Genomic DNA, 21,696 nt, shown 5'->3' with positions numbered 1-21,696 from the left:
GCAAAGTGGCTGGATATAAAATTAATTCAAAAGAATCAGTAGCCTTCCTCTACTCAAAGAATAAATGGGCTGAGAAAGAAAATAGGGAAACGACACCTTTTACAATAGTCACAAATAATATGAAATATCTTGGTGTGACTCTAACCAAGCAAGAGAAAGGTCTATACAACAAGAACTTCAAGTCTCTGAAGAAAGAAATTGAAGAAGACCTCAGAAGATGGAGAAATCTCCTATGCTCGTGGATGGGATTAACATAGTAAAAATAGTCATCTTACCAAAAGCATTCTACAGATTCAATGCAATCCCCATCAAAATTCCAACTCAATTCTTCACAGAGATAAGAGCAATTCTCAAATTTATCTGGAATAACAAAAAACCCAAAATAGCAAAAACCATTCTCAACAATAAAAGAACTTCTGGGGAAATCACATCCCAGACCTCAAGCTGTACTACAGAGCAATAGTGATGATTAAAAAAAAAAAAAAAAAAAAAAACCCACATCATTTTGGTACAGAGACAGGCAGGCAGATCAATGGAATAGAATTGAAGGGCCAGAAATGAACCAACACACCTATGGTCACTTTATCTTTGACAAAGGAGCCAACACCATCCAGTGGAAAAAAGTGCATTTTCAACAAATGGTGCTGGTTCAACTGGTGGTTAGCATGTAGAAGAATGTAACTTGACCCATTCCTATCTCCTTGTACAAAGCTCAAGTCGAAGTGGATCAAGGACCTCCACATAAAACCAGACATGATGAATCTAATAGACGAGAAGGTAGGAAAGAACTTCAAACACATCTGCATGGGGGGAAAATTTCCTGAACAGAACACCAATGGCTTATGCTCTAAGATCAAGAATTGACAAATGGGACCTCATAAAATTGAAAGGCTTCTGTAAGGTAAAGACACTGTCAATAGGACAAAACAGCAATCCACAGATTAGGAAAGATTCAACCCTACATCTGATAGAGGGCTAACATCCAAAATATACAAAAGAATTAAAAAAGTTAGACTCCAGAGAACCAAATAACCCAATTTAAAAATGGGGTACAGAGCTAAACAGAATTCTCAACTGAGGAATCTTGAATAGCTGAGAATCACTTAAAGAAATGTTCAACATCCTTAGTCATCAGGGAAATGCAAATCAAAACAACCCTGAGATTTGACCTCACACCAGTCAGAATGGCTAAGTTCAAAAACTCAGGTGACAGCAGATACTGGTGAGGATGTGGAGAAAGAGGAATACTCCTCCATTGCTGGTGGGAATGCAAACTGGTACATCCCCTCTGGAAATCAGTCTGGAGGTTCCTCAGAAAATAGGAAATAGTTTTACCTGAGGACCCAACTATTCCACCCCTGGGCATATACCCAGAAGATGCTCCAACATATAACAAGGACATATGCTCCACTATGTTCATATAGCAGCCTTATTTATAGTAGCCAGAAGCTGGAAACAACCCAGATGTCCTTCAACAGAGGAATGGATGTAGAAAATTTGGCACATTTATACAATGGAATACTACTAAGCTATTAAAAACAATGACTTCATGAAATTCTTAGGCAAATGGATGGAACTAGAAAAATATCATCCTGAGTGAGGTAACCCAGTCACAAAAGAACACACATGGCATGTACTTACTGATAAGTGGATACTAGTGAAAAAGAAGCTTGGAATACCCACAATATAACTCACAGACCATATGAAACCCAAGAAGAAAGAAGATCACACCAAAGTGTGGATGTCACAGTACTACTCAGAAGAGGAAAGAAAATAAAATTGGGAAGGAGAGAGAGAGAGAGAGAGAGAGAGAGAGAGAGAGAGAGAGAGAGAGAGAGAGAGAGAGAGAGAGAGAGAGAGAGATCTGGGAGGAGTAAAGGAGGGGGAGGGAAAATGGAGGAGTAGTTCAGATGATGGGGGAAAAGTACAGAGGGTCAGGAATTTGAAAAGAGGAGAGTAGCAGTGGGGTAGGAAGAACTGGAGGTAGCTGCTAGAAAGTCCCAGAGGCCCGGGACCCAAGAGGTTCCAGGATCCAACAGGGAGGACATTAGCTGAAATACCCAACAAAGGGGAGATAGAACCTGTAGAGACCATATCCAGCGGATAAGCATGGTCCCTGGTTGAGGGATGGGCCACCCACCCACCTCAAAAATATTAATCCAGAATTCCTCCTGCCAAAAGGAAGTATAGGGACAAAGAGTGGAGCAGAGACAGAAGGAAAAGCCATCCAGAGACTGCCCCACCTGGGGATCTATCCCACCTGCAGACACCAAACCCAGACACTATTGCTGATGCCAAGAAGCACTTGCTGACAGGAGCCTGGTATAGATGTCCCCTGAGAGGCTCTGCCAGAGCCTGACCAATATAGATGGGGATGTATGCAGCCAAATATTGGACTGAGTGTAGGGACCCTAATGGAGAAGTTAGGGCAAGGACTGAGGGAGCTGAAGGAGTTTGCAACCTCATAGGAATGGGGATGCATGCAGCCAAACATTGGACTGAGTACAGGGACCCCATGGGGGAAGTTAGGGCAAGAACTGAGGGAGCTGAAGGAGTTTGCAACCTCATAGGAAGAACAACACTATCAACCAACCAGATCCCTCAAAGCTCCCAGGGACTAAACCACCAACCAAAGAGTACACAAGGGCAGAGGGGGACCCATGGGTCCAGCTGGATACGTAGCAGAGGATTGAGGGGAGCTCTTTGATACTGTGAAGGCTCCATGACCCAGGGTAGGGGAATGCTAGTGCACTGAGGCAGGGGTGGGAGGGCAGGTGGGGGAGCACCCTCATGGGGCACGGGGAGGGGATAGGGTATTTGTAGAGGGGAAACTGGGAAGGGGGATGACATTTGAAATGTCAACAAATAAAATATCCAATAAGAAATGAGAGGGGAAAAAAGGTACAGACATGTAGGCCAGTGGGACATCATCAAAGACTCAAACATGAGCAAATAGAACTTCAGCCACTGACAAAGATGCCAAGATCAAAAGCTGGAGAAAGGACAGCATCTTCAACAAATGCTGCTGGGGAAGCCATATCTCCACATACAGAAGAATGAACTTAGAACTGTATCTATCATCTGGGACAAAAAGAATGCCAAATGGAACGAAGCCTTACACATGAAACCTTAATGCTGAATGTGACTGAAGAAAACACGGACTATGATAGGCACAGGAAAGGACTCTCTGGACAGGACTGCTGGGGGTGGGGAGTGGATAAGAAACGTCCCTCAAAACGTTTATCATCCCTAGCAATTAGGGAAAAACAAATCAAAACAACTTTGAGATTTCATCTTACCCTAGTAAGAATGGGAAAGATCAGCAAGATGGGATATGGAGAAAAGGAACTTTCATTCACTGTTTGTGGGATTGCAAACTAGTGCAGGAACTGTGGAAATCGGTGTGGAGAATTCTTGAAGAACTAAAAACAAATCCACCATAGGACCCAGCTACAACACTCCTTGGGCATGTGCTCAGGGGACTCCCTGCCATACTACAGCGTACACCACACCACAGTTACTCTGCTCAGCCATGCTCACTGGTGCTCTCTTCACAGTGGGTAGGAAATGGAGACATTCTAAATGTCCTTCCACCGATTAATGGATAATGAAAACGAGGCCCATACACACCATGGAATACTACTCAGTTGCTAAGAAACTGAAATCATGAACTTTGCAGGGAAATGGCTGGAACTAGCACAGATTGTGTTGAGTGAGGCAACCCAGACCCAGAAAGAGAAACATCACATGTTCTCCCGTATCTGAAGTCTCTTGTTCCACATCTTCAACTGTGAGTCCTGGAGTAACTGCAGAAGCCAGGAATGGGTAGACAGGTTGGGAGGCAACAGAGAAGGGAGTGTCAGGGTACCAGTGATCTAAAGGGGAAATGGGAAAGGAGGGTTCTACTCAGGGCAGTGAAGGGAGATAAATACAGAATTAGGAGAGAGGAGGGTAAAAGATGTATGTCTAAAAAAAAAACTATAAGCAATCATACTATTAATTGTCAACCTGTCAAACCTATAATCCACATAATTCTGTGTATAGAATACATATATAATTTAAATAAAACTAGTTTTTGGCCGACAATGTTCCCTCCAAGGTCCAAAAGTCATCTACCCAAACCCATAACACCAGTCAAGTTGTCCAAGAGACTCCTGAAACATTACAGGCCAGTGTTATTGTCCACTGTCGCTACCCAAGAGGTGGAAGGTACGTCGTTATTGGCTGAAGACAGCAGCTGGGACTGATCTGAATACCCGCTCTCCAAGAACTAGCATTCATGGTATCAGAAAGTGTCATCCAAGCTTCTAAAGGAGGAAAATGATCAACATTCTAGATATATTACAGAGCTGTAGTAATTAAAACAAATAGGTTCTACACACTTAGGAAGCCAATGAACCACAAAAGCAACAAGAGTAGCAAGATAACACTAAGGATGAAGTCGTGGCATATATAGCAAGCTGGTAACCAACAGTTCTCTGATTGGACTTAGACCCACTCAGCTGTAGAGAAATCACGACAGGTACTGGAAACCTAGCCAACTAACGAGTGCTAGTGAAGGCATGGATCTCAGAGGCGAACCTACACCCACTACTAAATCAGCACAATCCCTACCTACATTCTAAATGTTCATCCTTATACCCACAGGTAAGTGTAGTCCCTACCTCACGTGAGAGAAATCTGTCTTTGCAACATACAGAGACCATTACAGAAAACCACAACCAATCAAAATGTAGAGTTGTAGAGCCCAGTTCCAGTAGATAGGTCATTGAGAGCCAGAGGACTGGGGTGTTTAAGGTTGCTTTTCCTAGCACTGTCAGGAGCTACACCCATAAACTGCACCAACATGACTGCCTAAACATCATGAGCTGAGCAAGGACAATAGACTGATGTGGGAGAGGGAAAGAAAAGGCAGCCTTAACCCTACACAAGAACCCATATGCAAGCAAGGACTGTGGAGATGGGGAGGGAAGACTGGACTAATTGGTTATCTAATACCAAATGGTCAGCCCTGAAAACATGAATACAACCAACATCATATAGACCGAGGTTATATTTAGGAATATATATATATATTTGCGTGTGTCTTGGTCAGAGTTTCTATTCCTGCACAAACATTATGACCAAGAAGCAATTTAGGGAGGAAAGGGTTTATTCAGCTTACACTTCCACATTGCTGTTCATCACCAAAGGAAGTCAGGACTGGAACTCAAGCAGGTCAAGAAGCAGGAGCTGATGCAGAGGCCATGGAGGGTGCTGCTTACTGGCTTGCTTCCCCGGCTTGCTCAGCTTGCTTCCTTATAGAACCCAAGACTACCAGCCCAGGGATGGCACCACCCACAATGGGCCCTCCCACCCTTGATAACTAATTGAGAAAATGCTTTACAGCTGAATCTTATGGAGACATTTCCTCAAGGGAAGCTCCTTTCTCTGTGATAATTCCAGCTTGTGTCAAGTTGACACACAAAACCAGCCAGTACAACTAACCCCTTGTCAATTTGACACAGAAACACATCACAATTAAGTCTCAACCTTTACTTTCTTATTCATCCCTAAGATCTAAATAACTTTAAAGTCTCATAGTCTTTAAAAATTCTTACATATTAAAATTTCAATCCCTTTAAAATATTCAATCTCTTTTGAAATTTTTTTTTTTTTTATAATTCAAAGTCTCTGAACTGTGGGCTTCACTAAAATACTTTGCTACTTCAAGAGGGAAAAATATCAGGGTACAGTCACAAGCAAAATCAAAATCAAAATCAAACTCTTAACTGTCCAGTGTCTGGGATCTACTCAGGATCTTCTGGGCCTCTCCAAGGGCTGGCATCACTTCTCCAGCTCTGCCCTCTGTAGCATTCTAAGCTCAGGTTGATCCACTCCACTGCTGCTGCTGTTCTTGGTGATCATCCCATGGTACTGGCATCTCCAATACCTTGGAGTCTTCCTCTGCAACTAGGCTTCACCAATAGCCTCTCTTAGGCTCTCTTCATGGTGCTGGGCCTCAAATCCTTTGTGTGATTCCTTCAGTCCTGGGCCATCAACTGCAACTGAGGCTACACCTTCACCAATGGCCTTCCCTGGCCTGTCACAGTTTCAAGCCTCAGCTGCTCTTCATGACCCCTTCAAAACCAGTACCACCTGGGTGACTCATATATTACCAAGTCCAGCTGCAGCACAAGGTACAACCGTGGCTATCTCTGGAACACGGATTCTTTGTGCTCTCAGAAAATACTCCCCAGAAGATTTCACTTCAATAATGCTGGTCTCTTCTTAATCACCACTAATTCCTTAGCTCCAGCTAACCAGCATCAACAGTCCCATTAATGTAAAGGTTCACTTTGCACGCACACAGCTTGTTAATCACAGCTGATTCCCCCAGCTAGCCAAAACCACAGAATCTTTACAAAGATCTTCACAAATCAAAACAGCAACAGCCCTGAAAAGTCTTTAATCTTCCCTCTGAAATTTCACAAGCCAGGCCACCATCATTTGCACTGTTCTCAACATTATCTTCCAAGTTACTACAGAACATCTTAAAGACCTCTTAATACCCAATGGCTCTTCCACCCCAAAGTTTCAAAGTCCTTCCACAGTCGTCCCCAAAACATGGTCAGGTTGTCACAGGTATACCCTACTATGCTGGTACCAATTTGTCTTAGTCAGGGTTTCTATTCCTGCACAAACATTATGAACAAGAAGCAATTTAGGGAGGAAAGGGTTTATTCAGCTTACACTTCCACATTGCTGTTCATCACCAAAGAAGTCAGGACTGGAACTCAAGCAGGTCAAGAAGCAGGAGCTGATGCAGAGGCCATGGAGGAATGTTTCTTACTGGCTTGCTTCCCCGGCTTGCTCAGCTTGCTTCCTTATAGAACCCAGGACTATCAGCCTAGGGATGGCACCACCCACAATGGGCCCTCCCACCCTTAATAACTAATTGAGAAAACGCCTTACAGCTGGATTTCATGGAGGCATTTCCCCAAGGGAGGCTCCTTTCTTTGTGATAACTCCAGGTTGTGTCAAGTTGACACCCCAAACCAGCAAATACAATGTGTAATATCAATTAATGGAGAAAGAGCCCATGAATTTGAAAAAGCAGGGGGTGCTATATAGAAGTGTTTGACCAGAGGAAAAGGAAGGGAAACATGATTTAATTATAATCTCAAAAATAAAGGGGGCATCACCATCATAATGAAATGCTAAGCCACAGAAGAGGAAGAAACATTCACAATTCACGTTCTGATGAAGGTTTTTCTATGAAGTCCTTCTACTGTTCAATGGCAAAAGATATCCCATAAAAACTCAAGTGACTGGGAACAGACATTTCTCATGGTCAGAATAAAGAACTTTTATAATCCAATGACAAAAAATAGCTCAATAAAAACTCAAGGGATTTGAACAGATATTTGTCCTGAGATGTCCAACAAGGACATAAAAGGACTGTTAGTCATAGTGTCAATGACATCTTCCAACACATTAGTGTCACTGATTTAGAATAACAGAACATTGCCAGTGAAGGTTCAGAGAACCGAGTCCCTCGTATGTGGTTGGTGAGAATGCACAGCCTGCAGCACTGAGGGAAACAGTCGAACGTTTCCTCAGTAAGTTATGCTGAGATAGCAATTCTGCCTCTAGGCAATGTGTTTTCAAAGTATTAGTTGGGCACCGACATCCCCCCTCCACTGTCTCGTGTGTGCACATGTAAACCAACAGAGTAGAGGAACTATCTACATTGGTTTTATTTGTTTTGCATTTTATTTAAGTATTTTTACATTTTATTTTAGTGTATGTGTGTGTGTGTGTGTGTGTGTGTGAGAGAGAGAGAGAGAGAGAGAGAGAGAGAGAGAGAGAGAGAGAGAGAGAGAGAGAGAAACTGTCTGTGTGACTCTATGGAACTCAAGTCAGCTTGCTTTATGGCTCTCCTGCACTGCATAGTGGACCTCCGTAAGGCTTTGATCCTCAGGTCTCTCTCGTTTTCACTTGGTTCCCTTCTTCCTTCCTGTGAGGTGTACTTCTCTCTTCTTTCTGGGATCCTTAAGTAATAAAGAAGCTGCTTCTGACATTACCTTGTTTGTTCTGTGGTCATTGCCATCTTACTGACCCGGCATACCTGAACCCAATGCTCCTCCTTTTTGTTTGTTTTTCAAGACAGGGTTTCTCTGTGTATCTTTAGCCATCCTGGAACTCACTCTATAGACCAGGCTGATCTCAAAATCAGAGATCCACCTGAGTGCGGGGACTAAAGGTAATGTGCCACCACTACCCAGTGAAAGTGGCTATCTTTATTTTATTAATTTATTCATTCATTCGTTTGTTTAAAGTGGCCATCTTGGTAGGAATAAACTAGACAAGGCACATAAGAGCCACAAGGTGTCTGCCAATATAAACAGGTTTCTTGTGAGAGGAACACCTTGTCCCTGGTCAGATACATAGCCTTAGGCTGTCTACCAGGCCAAAGAAATAGTTTGTGAAATACCTGTCAGCATATACAAACATTGCACCAGAAGTTCTATTAGAACAAGGCTAACATTTATAGCTACTTTCCAGAGAGGAGTCTCAAGATCAAGCTATAGGAAAACATTTCTTGCTGATTTCAGCGTGGGGACGCTCTACAGAATAATTAATAATCAACAAAGATGATGATTTTAAAAAGCCCTGCATTTTGGGGATGTACTTTCACATAATGGCTTTGATGATTGCAGAGGCTGTATATTACCGAGATCCCTGGGCCTTCCTTACAGGGCCAGAAAGATGGAGAAAATACAAGGATATGAGAGGGAGAAGGAACCCCATCATCCTGCTTGAAGCTTCTTGCCAGCTGAGAAGCAAGCATTCTAGCAACTGCCCCTCACAAATGGCACCTCTGTTACCATCTTTACTTAGAGATCGCTGTTTGAATGAGTTCAGGGTGGCTCCATTATTCAAGGGCAGCCAGCCTATGGGAATTACTTAAGTCAGCTGCCTCAGCATATTAATAACTGAAGTAGCTAACAGAGGATAAAAAAGGCACGAGACATTTTAAGCTGACTAACATAGTTGTTTGTAGTCCAGATTAAGAGTTTTATAAAAAATGAAACTACTAAGTTTCATTTTTTTAAAGTTTGCTACATGCAGTAAATGTCCAGACATAACATTTATAACCACAAAATTACATACTTATATGTACATACATATATACATATATGTAAGTATAATTATGTGTATATATACACACATATATAAATTACATGCTTAAGATGTTTGAGTAATGACAATGGAAGACATTCCTATTTTTCATAAGGCAAGATTAGATTAATAATACTATTGTTCTATTATTTATCAATTCAAAGGTAAGTTTAAAATCTTTTTTAAGCATGTTATAAATTATTGGCAATAATATGGTGTTTTGTTTGTTTGTTATTTTAGGTTTTGGGGAGACAGAGTCTCACTACATAGCCCAGGTGGTTTGGATCTCACAATGTAGACCAGGCTGGACTCAAACTCACAGAGATTCACCTGCTCTGTTTCCTGAGTGCTGGGATGAAAGACATATGCCTGACCTCCCAGTGGCTACAAGTGTTTTAAAGATACAAAACAAAAATGTAATTACTACACTATAGTACTTTTGGTTTTTTTAAAGTCAAGTTGCTTTCATCTTATTTGAAAAATTAATATATGTTTATTATATAGAATTTACAAAACAATGAATAAAAATACTATGTATGTTCTTTTAGGAAAATTTACAGTTTTGATTTGTTGCTTTCCTCTGGCTTCCTGGCCATGGGCTGACATCTGTCATTTTCTTAATTGGGAATTGTGGCAAAGGAAATCCCAAATCAAAATCATTCAAAAGACAAGACTAGAAAGAGTCATGTTTGGTGACACAAACCTGTAATGCCAGCACTCGGGAGGCTGAGGCATAAGGATCACATGTTCGAGGATAGCCTGGGTCACATGATAAGCTTTGAGCCCAACCTGGACTACACAACTCTGTCTCAAAACTCTAAAAGGAAAGGACTAAACAAGAACAATTTGTTTCTTGATTACTCACCACAGAGAGAAATTTCACTTTCACATCATCACATAGAACTGGACAGTTGAGCAAATTAATTATTGCTCTGTCTGTTTCAGCATCATGAAATATCTGTGGAGAAACATATAAAATTCAGAAGTATATGACCAGCTAATAAGTACAAGGGTGAAGCCCACTCTTACTCCCCAAATTATCAAGTATTCTTGAAGTCACAGCCCAATTATTTCATGTATATAAGTAGACTTAATCTTTCTATAAAATTGTAACTAGTTGTTTAAATGAACTCTACATCTCTTGAAGGCTACGGTGGAACACTGTTGAAAAGCACAGTGGTAAATATACTAGAGCTTAACTAAGAAAGCATTACTGTTTTTTTCTTTGAGTTCGTTTATATAGTGGATTACATTGATGGATTTCCGAATATTGAACCATCCCTGAATTCCTGGGATAAAGCCTACTTGATCATGATGGATGACTGTTTTGATGTGTTCTCGGATTTGGTTTGCGAGAATTTTATTGAGTATTTTTGGATCGATATTCATAAGGGAGATTGTTCTGAAGTTCTCTTTCTTTGTTGGGTCTATGAGGTTTAGGTATGAGCGTGATTGTGGCTTCATAGAACAAATTGGGTAGTGTTCTTTCTGTTTCTATTCTGTGGAATAGTTTGAAGAGAATTAGTATTAGGTCTTCCTTGAAGGTCTGATAGAATTCTGCACTAAAACCATCTGGTCCTGGGCTTTTTTTTTTTTTTTTTTTTTTTTTTTTTTTGGTGGGGAGACTTTTAATGACTGCTGCTATTTCTTTAGGGGTTATGGGACTGTTTAGATGGTTTATCTGCTCTTGATTTAATTTTGGTACCTGGTATCTGTCTAAAGAATTGTTCATTTCATCCAGATTTTCCAATTTTGTTGAGTATAGGCTGTTGTAGTAGGATCTGATGATCTTTTGAATTTCCTCAATTTCTGTTGTTATGTCTCCCTTTTCAGTTCTTACCCAGTTAAAAAACTCAGGGTGAAGACATACCAGCATAATAGAGCAAACAGAAGATAGACTGTCAAGACTTGAGGATAGAGTAGAAGAGTTGGACCACTCAAGCAAAGAATATGAAGAAATTAAAAACACAAAGGAACATGAGGAACTTTAGTTCTACGTGAAAAGACCAAAGGTCTTTTATATTATTTAATTTATTTAATTTATATTATTTAATTATAGGCATAGATGGAGAAGAATCTCTGGTGACACAGACCAGGTTTTCAACAAGATCAATACAAGAAGCACAAGAACCACCTAATACACAGGATCAGAAAATAAGCTTAGTGTGCATATTGTAGTTAAATTAGAATTGATAGGACCAAGAAAGTATTGAAAACTGCAAGAGAAAAATCACAAATCACGTATAAAGGAAAAACATCAAAATAATAGCTTTATTTTCAATTGAATTGTCAATGGAAATTTCAAAAGCCAGAAGATCCTGGAGCAATGTACTTCAAGCTCTAAAAGAACACAGATGCCACCAGAGGTGCCATGTAAACTTCCAAAGGAGGGAGGCAACCTCAGTCCTACCCATCCATGATGCTTATGGACCACATAAATTATCAGCACGGCACAATAACCCTAAGGGTAAAGTGGCACACACGCCTTGGCAGTAACCAACAGCTCTTTAATTGGACTTAAGCCTCATTCAACAAGAGGGAAAACATATACACTACTGGAAACCTAGGTAACTACTCGGTGCTGGTAAAGTCATGGGACATTGTGAAAGAGATTGTAGGAGCCAAAAGATGAAGAAGTTTGCTGTGATTCTGTGTCTCCTAAAAATGTGGGGAGCTATACCCATAAAATCTCACCAATATGACTGGGCAAACATGAGCTGAACAAGGAGGACACTAACAGACATGCCAAAGTAGCCAGGGAAAAGCTCACAAGGCCTATATCCTACCCAAAGACTTCTAGGCAACAGGGGAAGCTGAGAGTGAGAGAGGTGGTCTTCTCTAGGGAAGAACACATAAACTGGTTGTTCAATATCAGATGTTCAGCCCTGAAAACATGCAAACAAATAACATTATATAGACTGAGTCAGTTATATTTAGAAAAATACATGCATATAAATATACATATGTACATGCAATAACAATTAATGAAAAAGGGGTTATAAATTTGAGTGAGGGCAAAGAGGGGCAAATGGGAGGGTTTGAAGAGAGGAAAGAGAAGGGAGAAATGTAAATATAATCTCAAATTTTAAAAAGTAAGAAATAAAGAGAACCCAGGTGTCAACACAGATTATTATACCCAGCAAAATTATCAGCCATAATTGACAGAGAAACAACTTTCTATGATATAAGCAGGCTAAAAGAATTCATGTCCAACAAGCTAGCCCAATAGAGAATATTTCAGACTGAGGGGAGGAATGATCATTTAATAGGGTAAAGAAAATGCCTGCCAGGAAATCAGATCAGTGCCTTGCTCAGCCATCATCAAAGACACTTCCTTCTGAAGTAGATGGGAAGAAATACAGAGGTCCACAGCTGGTCAATGAGAGAGACCTTGCAACACTCAGTCCTAAATGGGATGTCTTCATCAACTCCCTCCCCCCAGAGCTCAGAGAACAATACAGCATAGGAGGCAGAAAGACTAGCAGAGGCAGAGGGGGTGGAGGACACAAAGGGAACAAGGCCCTCTAAACACAGCAGGACCAACACATGTGTGCACTCACAGAGACTCTGGCAGTATGCATAGGGCCTGCATGGTTCTGTACCAGATGGACCCCACTGAGAGGAAAGGTGGATATAAATCCACACCCTTAACCCAGAAGCTATTTCCTATTGATAATCACTTGCAAATGAAAAAAATTAGTGGGGGCTGGAGAGATGGCTCAGTGGTTAAGAGCATTGATTGCTCTTCCAGAGGTCCTGAGTTCAATTCTCAGCAACCACATGGTGGCTCACAACCATCTGTAATGGGATCTCATGACCTCTTTTGGTGTGTCTGAAGATAGCAACAGTGTACTCACATATAAAATAAATACATCTAAAAAAAAAAAAGATAAGATAACCTCATATTTAAAAAAAAAGAAAAAATTAGTGTTCTCCAATGGAATCTTACTGGGTATACAAACCACTCTTAAAGCCAGGCTTCATGCCTAGTAGCATATGGCCAACACAAAAGAATTGAATGGCATCTTTGGAGGTTATTTATCGTATAATGCTGTATGGGGCATTTATTTATGTATTTGCTTTTTAACCTTACTCATCTTTTGCTTATATATTATGGCTTCCAATTTAGTGTTTTTAGGGGATTCCTGTGTGTATGAATGTGGGTATCTTTGTATCTATATGTGTTTTTCATGCTTTTTCTTTGGCTCTTTCTCTTCTGTTTGTTTATTTGTGTCTGAGTACCTTATTTCATTATTATTCCTTAGATGCCTGTTAATTTTCTAAGGAGAGACAGAAAGGGTGTAGATCTGGATGGGAGAGGAGGTAGGGAGAATCTTGGAGTAGCTGGAGGAGGGGAAACTAATCTAAGTGTATTGTATAAAAATCTACTTTCAATATAAGAAAACTTTTAAATTAAAATTAATTTAAAAGGATGTAACATTCAGAAATGAGAGTGCATACCTGAAAAAGGAGGGTACAGAATGAAAACAAATGAAACTATAGTCAAGGGAACACAAAATAGAGACAATAATACAATGTGCAAACAATGAGCACATTTTTTTCAACAGTAGCTTTAAATATAAATGGCCTAAACTTCTCAATCAAAAGACACAAGAAACAAAATCTATTTTTGAGTTGTTTACAGGAAACCCCATTTATCTTCAAGGACACCACACAGGCTCAGAGTGAAAGGACAGAAAAAAGATCACAAGAAAATAGGACTAGAGTTGCTGTCCTAACAACAAAATCTGACAAAATAGGCTTCAAACTAATATTATTCAAAAGATATAAAGATTATGTCATTCTGATTAAGAGAACAACTAGTCAAGAAGATATTAATCTGTACCAAATTCACAGGTACCCAATTGTGTGTGTGTGTGTGTGTGAGTGAGAGAGAGACAGAGAGAGATATTAACTTCAACTCAATAATAATAGGTGACTGATTTTAATAACTCACCTTCTGAAACAGAAAGATAATTTGGACAAAAATATACAATATACATATAATTGGAATTTTATGTATAACATCAGACATCTCAAATGGATCTAAGAGGCATCTACTGAGTATTCTACCCAAACACCAAAGAATATATATTTGACTCAGCAGTTCATGGAACTTTCTCTAAAACAAACTATATACTGGGTGGAATTAAAAATCACATCCCTGGGCTGGAGAGATGGCTCAGTGGTTAAGAGCACTGACTGCTCTTCCAGAGGTCCTGAGTTCAATTCCCAGCAACCACATAGTGGCTCACAACCATCTATATTGGGATCTGATGCCCTCTTCTGGTGTGTCTGAAGACAGCTATAGTGTACTCATATACATTAAATAAATAAATAAATAAATAAAAGTTCAAAGACAGTTTTTAAAAAAACACACACACAAATTCTGGTAAACACAAAAATAATGGAAATAACTGTACATTCTATGTGGCCACAATGCAGTGAAGCTTAAAATAAAAAACAAAACACTTTCTAATAAAATCACAAACTCATAGACATTAATACAGTACTCAATAATCACTGGGCCAAAGAAGACATCAAAAAGGAAGGTTTTCTTTCTTTTTTTTTTTTTTAGTTCCTGAAACTAAATGAAAATAAAACAACACAACAAAGGTATATTAAAAGCAGAACTAAGAGAAATTTATTCATATGGACACACACACATGTATACAAAACAAACAAACAACAAACAAATATATAAATAGAGCCAAAGAGTGGTTCCCGGAATTGACCACTGATGTATTACACACTTTTTTTTTCTACCTATGGCTTTTCACAGTGAGAACATATTTCAGGGTACATAGTTTAGTACTTCCATGTAGCACCTCATACGGAGGTCATTGTAAGGAGACTATTATAGAAACTCAGATGCAGGCAAACAAAGGTCTGAATAGATAGTTATAGCAGAGAGGTGTAAAGGAGAAACTTCTTCAAAGGCATAACCAAGAAGAATTATTAATTTAGGGACCGCAGAAAAGAATCAAGGACAATGTCATATTTTTAGATCTGAGTGGGCAAATGCTGGTCCCATATATGGAAGCAGAGAAAAGCTCCCTTGGCAGATGCATTTTAATCACCAGGACGAAGACTGCTCACATTACAGACTTTGCAGCTACCATACAGTGAGTGCTAACAAACACCCATAGAGTCAATAAAAGAACAAATTACAATGTAAAGAAAGGGAATGCTGAGCCCAACCAAGACTGGAGTGTTTGCAAAGAACTGAACAGTCAGAATCAGGTATAAGTGGGTGCCAATAACAAAGAAGAACTGTATGTTCTTCTTTGTGTGGGAATAGTGTTAGCAATAAAACAAGACCCTGAGGTGGAATTCTGTAAGTTTACTTTTTTTTAGATCCACAGAGGAACTGTTCTTACTGTTTGTCTTAGTCACTGTCCTGTTGCTGTGAGGAGACACCATGGCCAAGGCAACTCACAGAGAAAGCATTTAATATGGGACTTGCTTAGAGTTTTAGAAAGTTGGTCCATGATCAGTGTGTTGGGGAACATGGCACTGGAGCAGTAGCTGAGTGTCTCCATCCTAATCCTAAGGCAGGGGTAGAGAGAGTGAGACTGGGCCTGGTATGGGCTTTTGAAACCTCAAAGCCACCTGCAGTGACACCTCCTCCAACAAGGCCACACCTCCTAATCCTTCCCAAACAGCTCCACCAACTGGGTGGCACATGAGCCTATAGGGGCCATCCTCATTCAAACCACCGCACCATTGCTTCAAAGGCCTATCATCATCCTAGGTGGTTTTCTACTTGTTGTCTGTTTAGACAAGAGGTAATGTTTATTACCTCTTGGCCCCCATTGCTTGAGGGAAAGAGGTTTCTTTCTAGTTCATAAACTCCCTGTTTCTCAGGGCGCCAGTCCACAGAACAGCTGAGTAACAAAATCACTAAGGACAAAGCTTACGATGTCTGGGCCTCGTTCCAGATTTTCTGACCCATACCCTGAGAGAACAACCTAGGAATGTGTATCTCTAGAATATGTAATCTTTTTAAAAGTAACTGGAAAGAAGATAAAAAGACCAAAGCTGACATAAATGTAAACATGACATAAACTTAAAACTGTGATAGATTGTGGGAATGCACTCAAGCATTATGGGAAAGTCAAAGACATAGCAAGACTGAGACAAGATTTAAAGAAAATACCTTCCAAAACTCATTCTGAACAGTGGGATGAAGCAAACTCTGGTTTGCATCTAAAGCAAGCATCACCAGATTGGACCGTAACTGGAGAGCAACAAGCATCTCTGTGGCTTGGCGAATGAACATGCTATTTTGACTTTGGTTTTCAATTAAATACCAGGGCTGGGAAAAGTGCTTGATTGACCAAGTGCCTATTGGGTAAGCAGGAGGACCTAAGTTTGCGTCCTCAGCACCTATATTGGGTGTGGTGCTTCATCCCTGTAATCTTAGCATTGGAGATGTGAAGACAGAAGGATCCCTGGTCTTGCTGAATTAGCAAGTGCTAGAAGCAGTAAAAGACCCAGTCTCAAAAAATTGGGTGGACAGCCATTGAAGAAGTACCCACCTTTGACCTCTGGATTCCGTGTGCATACGCACTTGTACCCACACCCGCAATACACTTAGATCTTATACATATATGCACACTTGCACCCACACCTGCAATACACTTATACCTTATACATATCTGCACACTTGCACCCACACCTGCAATACACTTATACATACATATATGCACACTTGCACCCACACCCGCACATACACTTATACCTTATACATATCTGCACACATGCACCCACACCTGCACATAGACTTATACCTTATACGTATCTGCACACAAACAAAAGCAGAACTAAAATACCAGAAACTTCAGCTCTTGCATTTTCCCTTACCATACAATTCTTGGAATTAAAACAGGAAAAAACCGTCTCCTGCCACATTATTATTTGTACTTCTAGGTCACTTCCATTGCCTTTTCCAATACCTGAGTCAAAGTGGAAAATATATACTTGTTAAAACTCAAAACATCTCTCCTGTTGACATTACAGATTGAGGCTAACAACTGTGCAGTGTGGTCACAGTTGATCATCTGACTTTGTATGGACCTTGTTTTTGAAGAGAAAGTCTTCAAAAGCCCAATTTTGTCTCCTAAAGCAGAATTTATGAGGTGAGAGAGAAGAGAGGAGAGGAGAGTGGGATGAGGAAGGAGGAGAGAGGGAGAGGGAGAGGGAAGGGAAGGGGGAGGGTGAGGGGGAGGGGGAGGGGGAGGGGGAGAGAGAGGGAGAGAGGGGGAGAGAGGGAGAGAGGGAGAGAGGGAGAGAGGGAGAGAGGGAGAGAGGGAGAGGAAGAGAGAGAGAGAGAGAGAGAGAGAGAGAGAGAGAGAGAGAGAGAGAGAGAGAGTCTAGTTTCTACAACTTAGAATTTTATTGCTTTGTCTTCCAGGGAAAGAGGCTTAGAAACTTTTTTGGATTTTCAACTGTGATATTTAAAGTTAATTATCTAAGTCACTCTTGTTCTACCCTAAGTCTGGTTCCTAAACCAATCTCTAGGAAAGTTCAGGGTGGCCATATTGAGACTGCCTTTAGTACTCATTATACATTTTAAACAAATGGTCTTATGTCCCTCTTTCTAGTTCTAATGGTCCCCCTTCCTCTATCACTCCCTCCAATACCTGGTTCTGGAAGCCTCCAAATTGACCTTCTTCCATATTTTGCTTTAAAAACTATTCTAATAACATCGCAGTCATTTTGATGGTCCACCTAACATTTAATGTTTTGTTAACACCATCTTACTAAATTATCATGAGTTGTGGTCTCCAGCCATTCATTATCAACATCTACTAATGTCTACCAGAGACAAATAGAATATTAAACTGGTATATACTTGTATGAAAGTGTTTTATGTTAACACAGTACCATGTGCAGTGAATGCAGATGACAGAATTAAAAATAGAACTATATGAAGTTGATGAAATTTATCACAAGATAACAAAGGGGGCTTGTCTAAGCCCTTAAGCCCCCACACACTTAAAAATTTCAAACTGAGTAAACAGATCTTCATGTCTCAACACAAAAGAAAAACATAAAACTCCTAAAGTGGAAAATCTCTGCCTTGCCCATCTTTCACCTGTTTCATACTTCAGCCTTCCAAATACATAACCAAAATTTTTGATTTGTCTTAAAAACATAATCAATTGTGAATATTAGTTTCCCATACAAATGTGACCACGCACAACCGCTTCTGTCTTACAGAAATAGCTTCACACAATATGATGACCTTGGACTTTGTCAGAATTTGGGTTTGACTAATTAAAAGTGAGAGAGCAGTGCAGTGGATGATGCTACAGTGTTCGAAGCCCCACTCCTGAGCAGGCAGTTAGGGAAGGACGGATGGGGCTGGGCCAAGCTACTGGGCACAACATACATTTCTATGGACAAATTATCTGTGTTGTCAATTTTCTGCAAAGTAAAGAATTATAAAACTGCTTGAAGGGAATGGAAGACCCCATAACCCTGAGCAGCCACGCTACACAAGACTGCTTTTGAGTCTTACATGTTTCCCTTCCATTCCATTTCTGTTTTGTCCTTAAGGGAAGATTTTTTTTTTTATCCAAAAATAAGACTGGCTAGTGCCAAGGATGCTGTGACATAAATGGTACTCTGACATGTAGGCCTCCTGGAGTCTGTTCTGTAAAGCTTGTCTAATCCCATTTGTAAGACTAGGGTCATAAACTCAAGCTCCTGTCCACAAGTCTTCACGAGCAATCTTACTGGCTGGTAAAGGCCCCTGATTTACATCAAATAGAAATTAGGAAATCAAGTCCATAAAATGCCCTGCCAGACTTCACATGAATTCATGTAAGTTTGTGTTACTTCTTCTTGTCTTTGAATAAAACTATAAAACTTGAGAGTTTTAAATCAACAATATTATTGAGGGAAATTGTAGTCTCATGATCAGATATCAGGTTGAGTATGAGATACTCAAAATTATTAGAACCTTTGTAATCAGCTTATTTAAGGAACAATTTTTATTCTTGATGTTCATATTAGAGAACTGCATCAAAACCTTTGTCTGACTAAGTGTCCCTTGGCTGCATATTAAGTTAGTGCTCCTAGGTGTTTGAATAGGTGAGTTATTGCCCATTGATAATGAAGAGGAAGCTGGGGCATAGAATACACTCAAATATTAAACAGTCTGTTACGTAGCTAGCTTTGATTTTATAGTTGCACTTAAATTGCTTAGTAAAAGAAACGGTTCCACCTGCAGAAGGTAATGCAGCAGTGCGTATCTTCTTCCTGGGCCCTGGCACCTAGGAAAGGAAGTCGAGGGAGGTACTGCGGTGGCCATCTATCACCCACTGGGCAAGGCAGCTTCTATTCTCCCTTAGGTAGGGTCTAACCACAGTTGGAAATAGTAAGTGAGGCCAGCCACTGAGGCAGATGTTATCACCTTCCCCTCATAATTCACGTGGGTCTTACAGGTCCCAGGAAGCATTAACAGTGGACTTGGCTGTCCTCAAAGCCTTTCCATAGACAGCTACTCACATAAGCACCCAGGCCTTCTCTTGCTAGGACAGGAGGCTACTTGCATAGTGCTCTGTTAGAAATCTACATAGAAACAATAGGTTGAAATATATTCAGAGAAGAGAGAAATCTACAGAAATCTGTAGGAATTCCTTCAAATTTCCAACATAAACAAGTACATATAAACAATCTTAGAATGGCAGAATTGGGCAAGCATCAGAGGCTATACATCTAGATCTTATTTTGTGTGGCTTAGAAGGCTAGACATCCTCAGTCTTCTGGAGGATGCTAGTGCTAGTAATGGTCCCCATGGCATCCATCACTTAGGACTCTGCTTGGTCCATGACCTAGCTGACACAAGACTCTTAAGGTTCAGACGTAATGCCTTTAGCTGTTTTCTTGGCAGGGGAAATGGCACAGCCCTATGCCTTTGAGTAAGACCTTCATGCTTTTCCATGTGGCCTGAGAGTGAGGTTTGTATGTGGGCATTGCTAATGAAGAGGAAGTTGAGGCACAGAGAGTGATGGAGAAGTACATACAGGTGTGTCTGTCTTTCCTCATCTCTCAGAGGTGGGACGTTAACCAGGTCTCCTTTCTTCCATGGGTGATGGTGGATCTTAGTCACAGCGTCTCTCTTCTGACATTCCAGAACAAATAATAGCTTTGTGGAAGATATGGATTTTGGCTACTGGTAATTCTCTGTAGCAGTTAAGGGGATAGAAGACACCCTGACAGCTCTTTTTATCCTAACCCTCACCATCTTTATGTAGATCCAGGTAGGGAGGAAGCAAGGGCTGATGCTTACCAAGCCGTTCCTCTTCATTTCCCACCCTGGGTGTGTGCTCCACAGTTCTCCTGGCTATTTCCCTCCTTTGCCAACCACACAGGAAACATCTTTTTAAAAATATTTGTATTCATTCTTTGAGAATACCATATAACTTACTATGATCATAGTCATCTCCTACTACCAACCCTTCCAGGTCCACTCCTTTCAAACCCTACTTATATCTAATTTTTAAAATTTAAACCCATCAAGACTGTTTGTGCTTCCCAAATATTCTTGAACGTGAGGTCTTCCTCTGGACCATGGCTGACTCGCCAGGGCAACACTCTCAGAGAAAACTGACTCTGCTTCCAGCAGCTATCAACTGGCTATTGCTACTCAGCTAGGGATAGAATTTCATGCCCAACATCCCTCTGCATGCTGAGATTTAGTCTGGCCTGGGCTTGCACAAGTCTTGTGCACACAGCTATAACTACTGTGAGTTTATTTGTGCAACTTCTCCACTCTGTTCAGAAGACACTGGTAGTCACCTGCAACCTCTGGCTCTTATGCTTTTACTGTGTCCTCTTTCCCAATGATCTTTGAGCCTTGGGATGGTGGAGCAGTGATATACATACATACATACATACATACATACATACACACACACATACATACATACATACATGTGTGTGTGTGTGTGTGTGTGTGTGTGTGTATGGTGCTGGTTATCTTTTTGGAGATATACTGTTCCGTTATTTTGTAGGTGGCAATTAGCACAGAGACCCACAACTGTAGAGAACACAAGGCTGCAGAATCTACCGAAGAACTTCTAAAAAGCAGGAGACGCTGGTACAGCCTTATAATTATAGTAGTTACATGACAATAAATAAAGCACTGGCTGACTGAGTATTTAAAGCATCATGGTGGACATGCAGTGGAGGCTCTAGTTGGAGGAAGAAGAGGTGGATAAAGATCAGAGGATAAGAAAAAAAGGTCTCCAAAAGGGCAGGTGAAGAAACTATGGGGCTGCCTCTGCAAGGTGAACTTTAATGAGGAAGGAAAGAAACATTGTTAAGTACCCAGGGTGATCTTCTTTCCCTGATCCTCCAACTAAGGTTGGGCCCTAAATGTCTACCCTGGACTGAGGTCAGAGAAGCAACGAGAAAGGACAAGGGATGCCTCCCAAACCCCTGTCCCCCGCCCCGCACCAACTAATGAAGGAGCTGTCACCGAACCCTCGCATCACCTGTCCTGTAACTGCAGAGGTA

At 40.7% G+C, this 21,696-nt stretch overlaps 1 protein-coding gene across 1 annotated transcript in view; it reads right to left on the bottom strand.

Moving 5' to 3' along the window:
- The window catches only part of LOC117721705 (phosphatidylinositol 3,4,5-trisphosphate 3-phosphatase TPTE2-like), a 70,739-nt gene that overhangs the window by 6,418 nt on the left and 42,625 nt on the right, over positions 1-21,696 (bottom strand). Inside the window, exons 16-17 of the mRNA XM_034520503.2 lie at positions 17,032-17,123; positions 10,031-10,123 (exon numbers count right to left, since the gene is read on the bottom strand). Coding sequence (XP_034376394.1) covers positions 10,031-10,123; positions 17,032-17,123 — 185 coding nt within the window. The remainder of the gene's footprint in view (positions 1-10,030; positions 10,124-17,031; positions 17,124-21,696) is intronic.

This window comes from Arvicanthis niloticus, chromosome 16 (genome assembly GCF_011762505.2).
Source record: "Arvicanthis niloticus isolate mArvNil1 chromosome 16, mArvNil1.pat.X, whole genome shotgun sequence".
NCBI lineage: Eukaryota > Metazoa > Chordata > Mammalia > Rodentia > Muridae > Arvicanthis > Arvicanthis niloticus.
This window is presented reverse-complemented; position numbering and strand designations above follow the sequence as displayed.